Below are 12847 nucleotides of genomic sequence, written 5' to 3'. Positions count from 1 at the left end.
TTCAATCCTCACTTGGTAAAAAAAAAAACTTTGAAGCAAACTATTTCTGGTAAAATAGTTTTATTGAAAAAAGAAAAACACTTGCATTTTAGAAAATTCAAAGGCAGTTGAGTTGAGAATTTTGCTGGTACAAAATGATGTTTGTCGCGCTATCTATACTGTTTACAGTTGATTTGCTTTGAACGGTCTAGAAAACAGTTAACTGGTTACTGAAATGATTTAAGGAAACATTTTTATCAAACCAATAACCAACACCTTTACCCAAAGACAACTATTTGAATAAAAAGATTGCCATACGACATGTGGCGTAAATTGTATTAGAACATTTTATTCACAATTGCACATTCATTTGGTAACAAACAAAACTCAAATAATTAATACGCTTATCGACAAAGCTCTGGACAAAACAGAACCTTACATGTCTTGTTTACTTTTCATCTTTGGAATGTCACCGACATTGCCACATATTTAGAATTATTGAAAAAACAATCGTTGAAAAATCGTAGTATTCAAAGATGCAACAGTTTTCATATCATATAGTCCAATTATAATGCAAACTCAAAATATCACTATGTACCGAGAAAAAGACCTTACATTACTACCTTCCATCGTTGAAGTAAACATGAAATAGAGCTATTTCTTCCAGCGACTTCTACATAAACACAACTTCGCGATATCAACAAAGAGGATTATGAAATGCGAAATACTTTGACAAAGCACTACTTTTGTTAATAATTTTGATCGATTTGGACGACGAAAGTTAGCCATGTATGCCCGACGGTACAGCGTTACAACAACAACAACAAAAAGAACGTTTAACATTCGTAGTAATAGCACTCACAGTTGCGTATAAACAAGCATTGTGATAAGTCGAATAGTTAAGGCTTAAAAATGATAAACACACCTATTTCCACATCGCTTGAAACAAATATGGTGAATCAGTGTTGGAGTGGTCTACTTCACACCAAGGAGATTTTCGAAGCAAGTAGTAATTTCATTGGATAAAGCTTGTCCAGGTAAGGGTGTGACCAGTGACGGCATCAGCCGCTGTTGCAAAAGCAGTATAATCAAATAGCAAGTCCTTTCTATTTTGCTACGGTTATTTGTATGCAAATCACACATTTCAACATTTTCACAGTATACCTTCAAGAGACTCTGCTACGTTGTGTTGCGGTTGTGGACGTGGCCTAAGCAGCTGTCAGCCAATCAGATACGTTAGGTGAATGCAGTTCTCTGATTGGCCGACAGCTGGTAAGAGGCCAGACCATAGAAAAGAGACCTCAGCCCGGTTTAGTAGGGTCTACCAATGGCGTATGATAATGACATTTCAAGTACAACAGAGAGATTCAAGTGTCTTGAAATCTAAAGAAGCGTCATGGTTTGACTATGCATCGGTTACACTGTACAAATCATGTATCCATATGTGCTCACATTTGAAAACAAAGACAACTTACAGAACGACCAAGTACTTTTATGTTCCTGAAATGACCACCCAATATCAACCCTGTTTAGGACATCATTATGTCTAAGCTTAGTTAGATGTCAAACATATCCTTACGCAAAAGAAATCCAAATGACTGCAATTCTTGATGAGATTACCTAACTTTCGTCCCAGTTTAAGTCTAGCTTATATAGGACACGTCTACAAACTCTTTATACATCAGCAACGTATGTTCTTTCTTAAACCCAACAGAACAGCATATTAAATTGACGATTGACAGAACAAAATGTACTCTTCCCTGACATTGACTTACATTTTACAAAAAAAATACATAGTTTTGATTATCAAAAATTTGATTATTGGTTTCATTATTAATGTCATGAAGACGCATTGCAATTGTAGAGTCCCACCCCCACGCCTTTCCGTGTAACAAAAATTTGACAAGTTTACATGTAAATGACGATGATAAGAATTTGAATGAAAATCTAAATTCAATTTACTTCAATACTAATCAGGCCTCTCGGGACGCTTTTGATCTAATTTTCAACCTGAAAAAGAGACTTGTTTAAAGTATATTTCAAGATTGAACCATGCTGAGTCTTAATATGTACATTAGTACCAATCCCTTTACATCCCTATGCAATCGTTTAACGTAACGCACGATGTTCTATGACTTGCTGAATGTTCTAAAGCGCAATCAATGACAACATCTCTCTTCTTCATATCAAGTATCATTCAGATAAGGCCTTATAGTCACGTCAGTATCTTTCCTTCAAAACAGTTCAAATTTGACATTAATATGCTCTCAAAAGTCCATAATCTACGTTGCTCAATGTATATACCCTTGACATGGCATACTGATCTGAACTCGTAGTAAAGACTTGTTCAAGATCATGGATGATTGAGTGACATTGAAAGGCCAAAGGTTAAAGGTCACCCATTAGTTGACCCCTGACATGGGGTTAAACATGGTGTTGATCGGTGGGAGATGGGAAGGGTCTGTATGGGGGACTGGCGGCTCCATGTTCTCTACCTCTGGGTTGAAGATGCTGTTGAGAGGCATGCCGATCAGCTCTTCCGAAGATGCCGTCTCTGGATGGTGTTGGGCTGGATGAAAAAGTAAGACATAATATCATACTTTGAGCAAGATGAAAGACGCTAAGTGTAATAAAAAAGAAATGGAAGGTTAAGAAGTTGACGTTTTAATAGGTTGTATTCATTTCAAGAAATTACATATATCAAAATTTTCGAAACAAATCTATCTTTATCTACCTGCGTTCCCATGTATCTCTTTTATGTTCAGTTACAATGCATGGATACACAACTATGCGTATGTTTATATTAGATGTTTCGGTCAGCCTCATCTCCTCGATTATTAAAAAATGATTTGCCATTAAATGTCTAATGTGTCCTTGGAATTATTTTTACATAGTTTTGCTATCTAACTAGCAATGGTTCGTGAACAATTTTAGTATGATCCATACTTCCTAAATTCAGAGTGGTGCAGGCAAAATTTTGTCTGGTGCAGTTAATTTTCAATGTTACCTGCACAAGTGCAGGTATGCAGAAAAAAAGTATTTCGAGCCCTGAAACTGCTTGTTAATGTCATGATTTATAGCTAAAAAAACACTACCTACATGTAACGTGGGCATGATGAATCCGCGCCCCACCGCTGTAACCGGAGGGTGACTTGCGCTTCGTCGGGTCGTCCAGGAGATTCAGGGGGTCGGTCGTCTCGTTGTACCGCCTGTGCTCGGGCACTCTGCGCATGCCCGATGACGTAACGGAACTGATGACGGGGACGTGAGGGTTGATTTCCGGTTTGCCTGGTGGTGGGTAGCCGCCACTGCCATAGTAACCTGAGGTAAAATAAAGATTCAAAATCAGCTGCAATACTACTACTTTTTGAGAAAACATTCGTTTGTTGACACAGTCTTTGAGGATTCTTTGGTCCAGTACTGCAGTCACATGCCCATGACGTCACGTGCCCAAGAAGTCACGTGTCCTATGTAGTAAGTCAAGGACGTTGTGGTAAATCAATAGGAAGGGGGATGACGAAAGAGAATTTAGGACTACTTACCTTGGTAGCCATTCGTGTTTGTGTAGCAAGGTCCGGTCCCACCGACCACGTTGAAAGCGCTCCCGCTATGAGCCGTGCTCTGTGATTCGCACGTGGTGGTTGGGAAGTGGGGAGGACGTCCACTCATGGCGCAGCTACTGAAGTAAGGATCGCTGTGAAGCTGTGGCTCACTGCTGTAACCGTAACTTGGCTCTGTGTCATTTTTCAAGTACGGTCCCGATCCGTACCCACCCTGCATATGTCTGAACATGCTGGTGTAGCTTCCGGGATACGCTCCCATGTATTGGGCATGCGCGTGCGGGGAACCCGAGTAGGGTTCGCCATGTTGGTTGATGTAACCCCTGGGAACGTGCGATGATTGGTGGGTCGGGTGTTGCATCATAGACACGTGACCTTGTGTGATGACGCTGCTACGTACGGGGTTGACCACTATGGGTGATATTGGAGGGGTCAACATCGGACCGACGTTTCCAGGGCTTTGAGACATGCCGCCATGTCCCGTATGTGGAATGACAGGGTAACAGTCTCTCTCAGGGTTGTACATGTAGGGCGGCTGTCCGTACTCCACTAGCATTTCTCCCAGCATGCTTTGCTCCCGTTTAACGGACTGGTTACTGGCTGGTCGCGGTGGGACAGACGACCGGTTTGCGAGGAAGCAGGAGCTGGGAGTCCCCGCCAAGGCCTTACTGCCTCCTCCTGTTAGAAAATATGTTGATATTTAGAACAGTCTCGCTCGATCTATATTTGTGGATGAAATCAAGCTTGACGCTCTCTGATTTGATATTTACAAACTGTAAATATTATAAGTGTTCAAATATTTTATATTCTATATTTTGTTTTTTTAAGGTTCATTACCCTAACACATTTTAACAGTGGTTAAGGGCTAACTTATTTTCATTACACAGAATTGCCATTCGTTGAGTAGGTCAACTTAATTGAAGAACGCATCTGTCCCTGACGCGTTGCCAAAAGTTACAATAAACTTGCCTGCAGTTTTCATGTGTTTCTCCAGGGCGTTCTGAAGCTCCGTCTCTTTCTCGTTGTAGAACTGAGTTTCCACTGCTAAGAGCAGGTACTCGTCCAGCAACATTCTGATGAGGTGGAAAGAACCTGGGAAAAACAAAATGACAGTAAGGAAATTATGTACGCTTTCTCGGCGTGTCATTGCCTCCATAAAAGGGATGCATTGTAGTCAGTTCGAGTGTTTCTTATGTCTCCTAGTTTGTTGCACACAGCCTACCAAGATTTATTCACATTTTATATCTTGGTAGGCTGTGTGCACAAACTAGGAAATGATCTAATTTGATCTATAGTTTGAAGAATTGGATATCGTGTTTGGCTCTGCTCCAATGTTGTAGACATGCTGAAAGAATCATGACCGGAATACCTTGTTTGGCTGTTGTAGATCTCTACCAAACGTATCGTATTGCTCGATGAAACACCGAACAGATATGTTTCATGTCGTAAGTCAACGACTTTGCATTTATGTATAGCTGTGAATCTTAGTCAGATGAAACAAGCGTTATAGACGTCATTAGTCTATGATTCTATCCAGATACTTGATCAACTGTTGTAAATAAGGTGTCTTTGAGGAGATTTTAGAACCTTACCGAAGCACCGTGCATTGTTGAGGGTGAGGTTGTGCATGACTCGTGCCCCGAAGAAAGACCACTTCAAGAGAAACTCCTGCGCTCGTTTCTTCATCGATCTGCCGTTCTGCTTGCTTGGCTAAATAGAATAAAAAAACAAACAGGTAAAATGAATTCCATTATGCTATTCAATAAATTTACTTTTGCAACCATGTTAGGAATGACACAAAAGCCATTACCATTAGCATTGATGTAGAAACGACAGATATAAAGAAGAAAGTTTTCCATAGTTAAGATGAATGTCGCACCGTCTGTACCTTGATGACCTTCTGTTCGACGATCTGGTCAATCCACTCCGTGAAGGCCTCGACTGTCGCTTGCTTCTTAAGCAGCTCCTTAAAGTCGCGTAAGACTGCAAGACAAGAAGACGTCAATTCCACACCCACATAAATGATGTTTCCAAGTCTTGATTTCATATTCAAGTGAATTTTCTCTTATGGGAACCTCAGAGAATCAGAAATTCTGCTCCAGCCATAAACAGTGATGGGGGGGGATACAAGCTTATTCAAATTTGGGACTTGATTCTTCCCACAGCAGGGCCACCTAGCGGTGCAGAGTGTAACTAGTCAGGACCAGTCAAAAGAAAGGTAACGGAAAGACTAATGAAACGTTGAATGTAGTATCTTTCGGTTGTGAGAAAAGACGTTCAGTTGTCAATTGTCCCCGCAATTATGTCACGGACATTTCGGCTGCTTTCAGCTGTCTCCATGAGCTGTCATCGCATGGCGGTGTTGTAGCGAGAACAATGTCGTTCAATTGGTACGAGTGCCATGTAACAATAATACCATTTCAACCATATATACACAAATTGAAATCTATGTGTTAACTTACTGGTTTAACCATTCGATATGGTGGATAATGACGTCATGATCACGTGAGTACAAAAAACTATGTTAATGAATGTATCCTCACATTCAGCATTGTCTGCATCTTGGTCGCCATCAGCAGTGGACGTGTAGAGCGCCTGGGAGCCGATACTGGTCAGATCCACCTCACTGATGTCGTCAATCATCTGGTCAACTAGCTGTTGGTCAAACAGTACTGGACGCGATGTCTAAAATGGAATGGAATATAACATTAGTAAGGTAGAAGTGAAGGAATGTATCATTTTCTGAATAGCTAGGTCTTGTGAAATAGGGCATCGCTATTGGTCGTACTAGTTATAGATAGGGACACTGGGTCATCTCCCCCCCCTCCCATTCTCGATTAGTCTACTGGGTTCTTTTGAATGTAAGTGCAGAGGTCTGGCTCCAGCAGTCAACGCCTGAAGCTCTGTGGTACACAGGACTACAGAAAGTTATAGGGGTTCGTATCTTCACCAGAGTAGACCATCTAAACATTGAAGATTCAAGGCATATATGTTTCCTTTTTATGCTTCATATTAGAACTGATGCACATTTTTCAACATTGTTCAAGTCACCGGGTAACGTTGCTTCTTTTCAGATACTTACGAAAGGATTCTTATCACAAGTTTTTGTTTTGTTGTCCATGTATGGTGATCCCCTTGGAAATCAATTCCCAATAAGTTGAAGGGGCTACCCACTTGTCTTGAGATTAATAAACAAATAAATGCACAAGTTTACTGTCAGCTAGTCCTCAAATGCAGCTTTATTGACCAATTCCAATGGACTAATGATAACCAGACCATGCAGAATTTGAATTCTGATAGGTGTAGAACATCAATATTATATCAATATCATAGACATATTTTTGGAGTGCCAAATGAAGGTATTACATTATTACATGTATTCTCTTTCTACTGACATCAACGATTACCTGAGCTAGATGAAGGAAGGAGACTTGTCGTTTGAGTGACTGTGCGAACCTCCTGGCCACGGGCAGTTTCCTCTCCGCCATGCTGTCGGGCAGGTTCTCCAGGGCTGACGCCGTCCAGTGCTCCCAATGTTTGGCAAAGTTACGGATATCTGCAAGTAGACTGGGACAAGAAACAAATGTGCACATCAGGACAATTGTTGTAGTACAATGCTAAGCTTTCTTCTAACACAAAGCTTTCTTCTTACACAAAGCTATAGACGGATCAAATTTTCAACGACCACTGTAGACTTCTTCAGTATACTGCAATACTGGTGACCAATCATTCCAGAAAGTTAACTCGCAATAGTTTCAGGCACGTCATCGTGAAGATACGTGACGTCATGAATTGGTCAAACGTGCTAGGAGGTTCATAACGCCAACTGTCCCTGTCTCTCTTTTCACAATACAATGTGCGTGTTTGTATTTTAGGACACCTGGTGTCTCCAAGTCCATCGAGTAGCTATTTAAATTAGTATCCATAAACTATTATAACTTTGCTTTGATTTCTCATTTTTGTATAGAATGGTTATTTTAGATAAGTAAATATACTTAAACCTTCTAGTTATGACATAATGCAACAAACGTATTATTATAGCTTGCATGTTTACAAATGAGAAAGAAGTATTGATTTACTTTTCTGGCATCTCTTGCATCGTTGCTGGTATCAAGACATCTGTCAGGACCTGTGATGAAAAAAATGAAGTCAAATACAATTATGTATACATTGTGCGCCTTTGATAGCTTTAGAAATATCTTTAAGTGATCGTATGTAAGAAGAATAAAATCGTTATCATATATCATTCACGTGTAATATGTTTGAATATACAGTTTTAAAACAGTGGATATTTGTACTTCAGTATCATATAATCTCCTAGCAGATGTGGCAGTGGGTCTGTTTTGTTCAAGTTTTTTACAGGGTATCTTGTACATTAATTTGGTACAAGATGCACAAAGTGCACACATTTTTTTAGTCGAATGCACTGTCTTGAAACACGAGCGACTGCTAAATCTATTTGAAGATTATTTACTTCGTATCTTTGTATAAGTCTGTCCTTTTGAATATTACTTGACTATTTGTAACAACCCTCATTGCCATCGACATAATGTCGAAATAATTATAAGAATCCCCAGTATACTCAATGATACTCAAAGAACAATATAATCTATCGCCATATCCACCTTTAATCTATCATCCTACAATCACAGAAATTCTTCCCTTAGACCAAAACAAGGAAGGAAAGAGCCATGTATCAATGGTAGATAGCTAGATAAAGATTAACAAGACTGACCGGAACAAACAAGTAGATGAGTAAGTCTAAAGAAAGAAAGGAACAAATAAAAAAAGGAGTGACAAACCTTGTAGAGAATCTGATCTGACGCGCAGATGACATCAACAATGACAGGGTTGTCCAGCAGGGGAAGAAGATGTTCCGGCATGCCTTGCCAGAAGTGCAACAAGAAATTCTGGATCTAAATAATGAGGAATGCAAAAGATTAATAATAACTATATATGTTTACCGTAAATTCGTTAATTAATGATACAATGGATCTTAGTTACAATCACCATCTTTGGACACTATCAGTGCCTACATAAAGATATTTTTTACGTATTTTGCCCACGTACATTTCTGTATTTCCCTTTTTTTTTTGCAAAACAGATGCAGATGATATGTTGTCAGTTGATCATTGGGTACATTGTTAGTTGTATCTTTCTCAATCTTAAAGACTTTTCAATGCAACAATGTTATGAATTGAGGGCTTTCTAGATATATGATACGCTGAGATTTGATAAAATCAAATCTTACAATGTATTCAAGATAAAACAATATTTGGACATTTCCGTTACCAAAAGGTAGCCTGTTTGTCGCAATGCATTTCTGTTTAAAACTTTTAGGTCAATCTTATTTTCATCCGAATGAATTTAGATGTAATCTTATTCAGTGAGCTGTTGATACACAATCACACAAAATATCAAAATTATTTCTATTCTTTTGTGAACATTACCGACACGATGCACTCTAGACTCGTTTTAGTCCCTTTTTCTAGCCTAAATCAACCAGAATTTTGATTTTATGTTATGTAGTCAGCTGTTATATGTATTTCAAGCATCAATAGTTCTGTTTAAGCCGAAAACAATTCAATTCACGGCCCAGGCACGAGTCACGAAGTACAAACAGTACAACTCTTGAAACAGTTGTCTGACCTTTTCATGACCTCTGAACCCCTGACCGTTCATGTCAACACTGGGGCACCCGAAAACGTGCTCTGACTGTTTGCTGTGGTTAGTTGGTATCTTTTAGGACGGATATCTCTTCCGCACTTACGATAACGGCTACAATTCTGAGGCACGTGTAGGTAAAGATAAACAACATTTTCTATTGGTAAATCATCAACTTTAGTAGCCGAGCCACACAAGTAGAATAACACAATGAATGAAGACTTTTATTGTACATGTATACCCGCTGAGTGCAATATGTACGTAACAAAAGAACAGTTTACAGAAATATACAATGGCGACCTTATACTAGATCTAGACTCATATTATACTTATTAGACTTCTTCTGGCTTGTTTGTGATGTTGAAACTGTTAGAGCAAATATGATTTACAATCAAATGTTTGTCTAAATTCATTAGAAGTATAAATCTGAATTGACAGCAAATATCGTTTAGCAAACATCAGGAATATAGCTGGATTGTTAACGGAAGCATGACTATACTAGCGAAACCCCAACTCTAAATGGCGGGACAGAATAAGTGATATAAACCGTAAGTTTTGCTGCAGTATAATGCGAATCCACTAGAAGCCAATTAATTATTGTTTTTTTTAATCACCAATCTAAATAGTAAAGGTACGTCATAGAAAGGTAAACGTATATTGTGTTGCGTATAAAAGATTAGTATTCCGTTTTTATGTTTTATCACATGTGCAAGGAGATCTCGTATGCAACGGCTGTGACTTTGATGAGACTTGGACCAAAGAGGGCAAAAAAGACTCATATATAATGGTTCGAAGTATAAAGGTTTGGGTACCAAATTATATACCGTTTTTGATAAGCGCTCATACTAAATATCATAAAGATATATCATAAAGAAATCTTTCTACAAACTCTCGAGTTATATCGTCCACAAACCCACTTAAAAACTCAGGACAAAACGTGTAAAGGTAATAAAAACATTTCCTACCTCTTCGAAGTTAGCGTTGATGGCGGTATCTAGGATACACTGGCAGTGAGTTTTGTACATCATGATCAGGGTCTCCACCTGCAATAGATGATAAGAAACAATAGGGAATTTATCATTATATGGGTTATTATAATACCTTGCTACAATGTTGGACAGCATTTTGAAACTCTATTGATTTATTGATTATCATACCTAACGTAGGTTTCTCACTGGACTACGCTACGTTGATTTCCTAAATCGGATTTTGATTTCATAATGGGAATATCATTCAAAACCTACAAGTATGACTAAGAAGACAACAAAACACAAGAAGCGGATTTGTTTTTTATCGATTAAATCCGTTGAATACTCAGTCCCAAACGTACCGTAGCTTCCATGAGATACCTACTAAATGCATGCTAGTTTAAGATCAAATGTGCACAATGTGACAAACGTTCTTGATGAATTTTCACTATAACCGGTAATGCGTTTTTGATAACGTCAATTTATTTTACCTAATTCATTGTTCCTTAAAAAAAACTGAACTCGTGGTGGACAGAGTGGACATTGTAATGGACTTGATGATTAAACGAAATTGGGAAGTCTTAGAGATTATCCCAAACATTAGAAACATTTACAAAAACATTTAGTTGCGACGGTTGGCTTTCTCGCTAGTCTCTTACAGCTAAGCGACTCCTATCGGATTTGCAATGAATCGCAACAAAGTCAGGATTGACGATTCAGCATTATATTCATTTCACATTATCAGCTACTCATTGCACTGAAGTATCAAGTGCAGAACTGTAATTGTACAACCATATATTTTTCTAATAATGAATCTTCGTATGAAGGTTACTTTAAATCTGTTCATCTTAACTTTTCTTCTGTACCAAAGTGAATGTGCAATTTTCAAAGTTTGCCAATCAAAGCTTCAATGCTCTTTTGATGAAACGGTTTGCAACCATCAACGTCGCTATATTCTGTACTATTTTTTACCTAATGGTCACCATGTAACAAGACCTGAAGGTCATTTCAAGGTGTGACCTGTAGGCCACTTCAAGGTTACGTGTTACATTATTTTTGTAACTGTAACAGCATCTCGTCTCCCTAAGTCAGAAACATAATGATTGAGACCAGCTCAATTGCTCACTAAGCCAACTGACCCAATAGGCCAATTCTAGAGGCCAAAACTGAACAGTTGTAGTCGTGTCCAAGCGTAAGAGAACAAGAAACACTAAGAATTCGAACTCAGAACTAGAACTTTGACCCCCCAAACTAGCACCACACCTCTGAACTGGCATCTCGCCAAAACCTCCCCCCTCCCCCAATAATCACAGCCGACACAATAACGCACTTTTGTGACGGAATTTAATAAATGTTGGTTAAACCAACATCGACCCAGAGATAAGCCCCAGGAAAAAGAGAATTAGTCAAAATCACCTCGACATGTGACGGGTTACTGGTTTACTGAGGGGACAATGTGAGACGTGTTTGCCCGTGCATTCGTCAGGTCCCCTAAAATGAGGTGCCGCCATGATTTATTCAAATGATTGAAATGGACCCGTCTTTATAAAATCGTTTATAACGGACAAGGGTCAACAGAGCTATCAAAGACATGAAAACAGGCTGCGGCCATTGGACGCCATCTTCTCTTGGGTCAAAGAAGTATAGTTACTGCAGAGAAAGGTCAAGGATTTCTGTAAAAGGCAGCGAAAATGATTTTTTGTCTTTGCAGTTTTCGTAAATTTTACATCTTGAATCTCGGTACAGTTCTCTAATTTTTGGTTGTCTTGGTGACTACATGTCATATCATTTGCCATACAACTTTGCCATATCGTAAATATAGTTGGCAATACAACAGTTTTCACTGAGAGGTCTAACATCGACGGACCGAAAATCTCACTAGTAGTTTAAGCTACTAGTAATCACAAGGACATATGTGTATTTCGTAAGATTAAAAGATTATACTTTTTTCATCCATACTTTTACAGCATAGATCATATTCAATTTAAGAAAAAGCCATATGTCATACAAATCCTGTTTGGTCACTCAAGGTCCACTCAGTTATCTTTATTTTATCAAATTTAATGTAAGCAATAATCAGTGGTCAATGCTAAATATAAGCTTGCTGTTTTTAAAACGTGACATCTTTCATTACAAACTTGATATATTTCACTACAAACAGACTGGTATTAGGTATAGGAAATCATTTGAAGCTTTGTAAGCAAGTGTATATATAAAATTGATTCTAGCACTACAAAATGCAGGTAATAACTAAGTAAGGACTCTGTCATCGATTTCATTCATATTGGAATTATTTTAGATACATTAATTATATTTATCATGAACATCTGAATACCGCCTGCTCTCTGCTTACATGATAAGGTGATCTAACTAGTTTTAAGATAAATTGATGTCACCTGTGTTTGTGCAAATAATGTCTTAAATTAGGCGATTTGATAACAATATTTGCATTGCCTTTAACAAGCATGTACAGATTTTCAGTTTAACAAGCTTGATAATTTGTTCGTGGACATTGATAGAATCTTATTTTTGTTTCAAACAAAAATGCTGACATGCAGTTATTCCATATACGAGACTGCCTCTCATGTCTATTACTCTCTGAATACAGTCTTACTAGTATACTATGCAAATGGTAACTTTTCGTTCATTCCAACGAAATCCGGTAAAATCGGTATA

The 12847-nt window shown here is 38.4% G+C and overlaps 1 protein-coding gene across 1 annotated transcript in view; it reads right to left on the bottom strand.

Moving 5' to 3' along the window:
- Positions 1–308: 308 nt before the first annotated feature.
- The window catches only part of LOC118422412 (DNA-binding protein RFX6-like), a gene marked incomplete in the record, with an annotated part of 39989 nt that continues 27450 nt past the window's right edge, over positions 309–12847 (bottom strand). Inside the window, 11 exon segments of the mRNA XM_035829953.1 lie at positions 309–2548; positions 3079–3300; positions 3522–4217; positions 4509–4631; positions 5132–5249; positions 5428–5522; positions 6083–6224; positions 6947–7106; positions 7619–7668; positions 8342–8455; positions 10169–10246. Of these exon segments, the coding sequence (XP_035685846.1) occupies positions 2382–2548; positions 3079–3300; positions 3522–4217; positions 4509–4631; positions 5132–5249; positions 5428–5522; positions 6083–6224; positions 6947–7106; positions 7619–7668; positions 8342–8455; positions 10169–10246 (1965 nt within the window).

The sequence above is a fragment of the Branchiostoma floridae genome, chromosome 9 (assembly GCF_000003815.2).
Source record: "Branchiostoma floridae strain S238N-H82 chromosome 9, Bfl_VNyyK, whole genome shotgun sequence".
Classification (NCBI taxonomy): Eukaryota; Metazoa; Chordata; class Leptocardii; order Amphioxiformes; family Branchiostomatidae; genus Branchiostoma; species Branchiostoma floridae.
The sequence above is the reverse complement of the archived record's forward strand: the minus strand, read 5'-3'. Positions and strand labels throughout refer to the sequence as shown.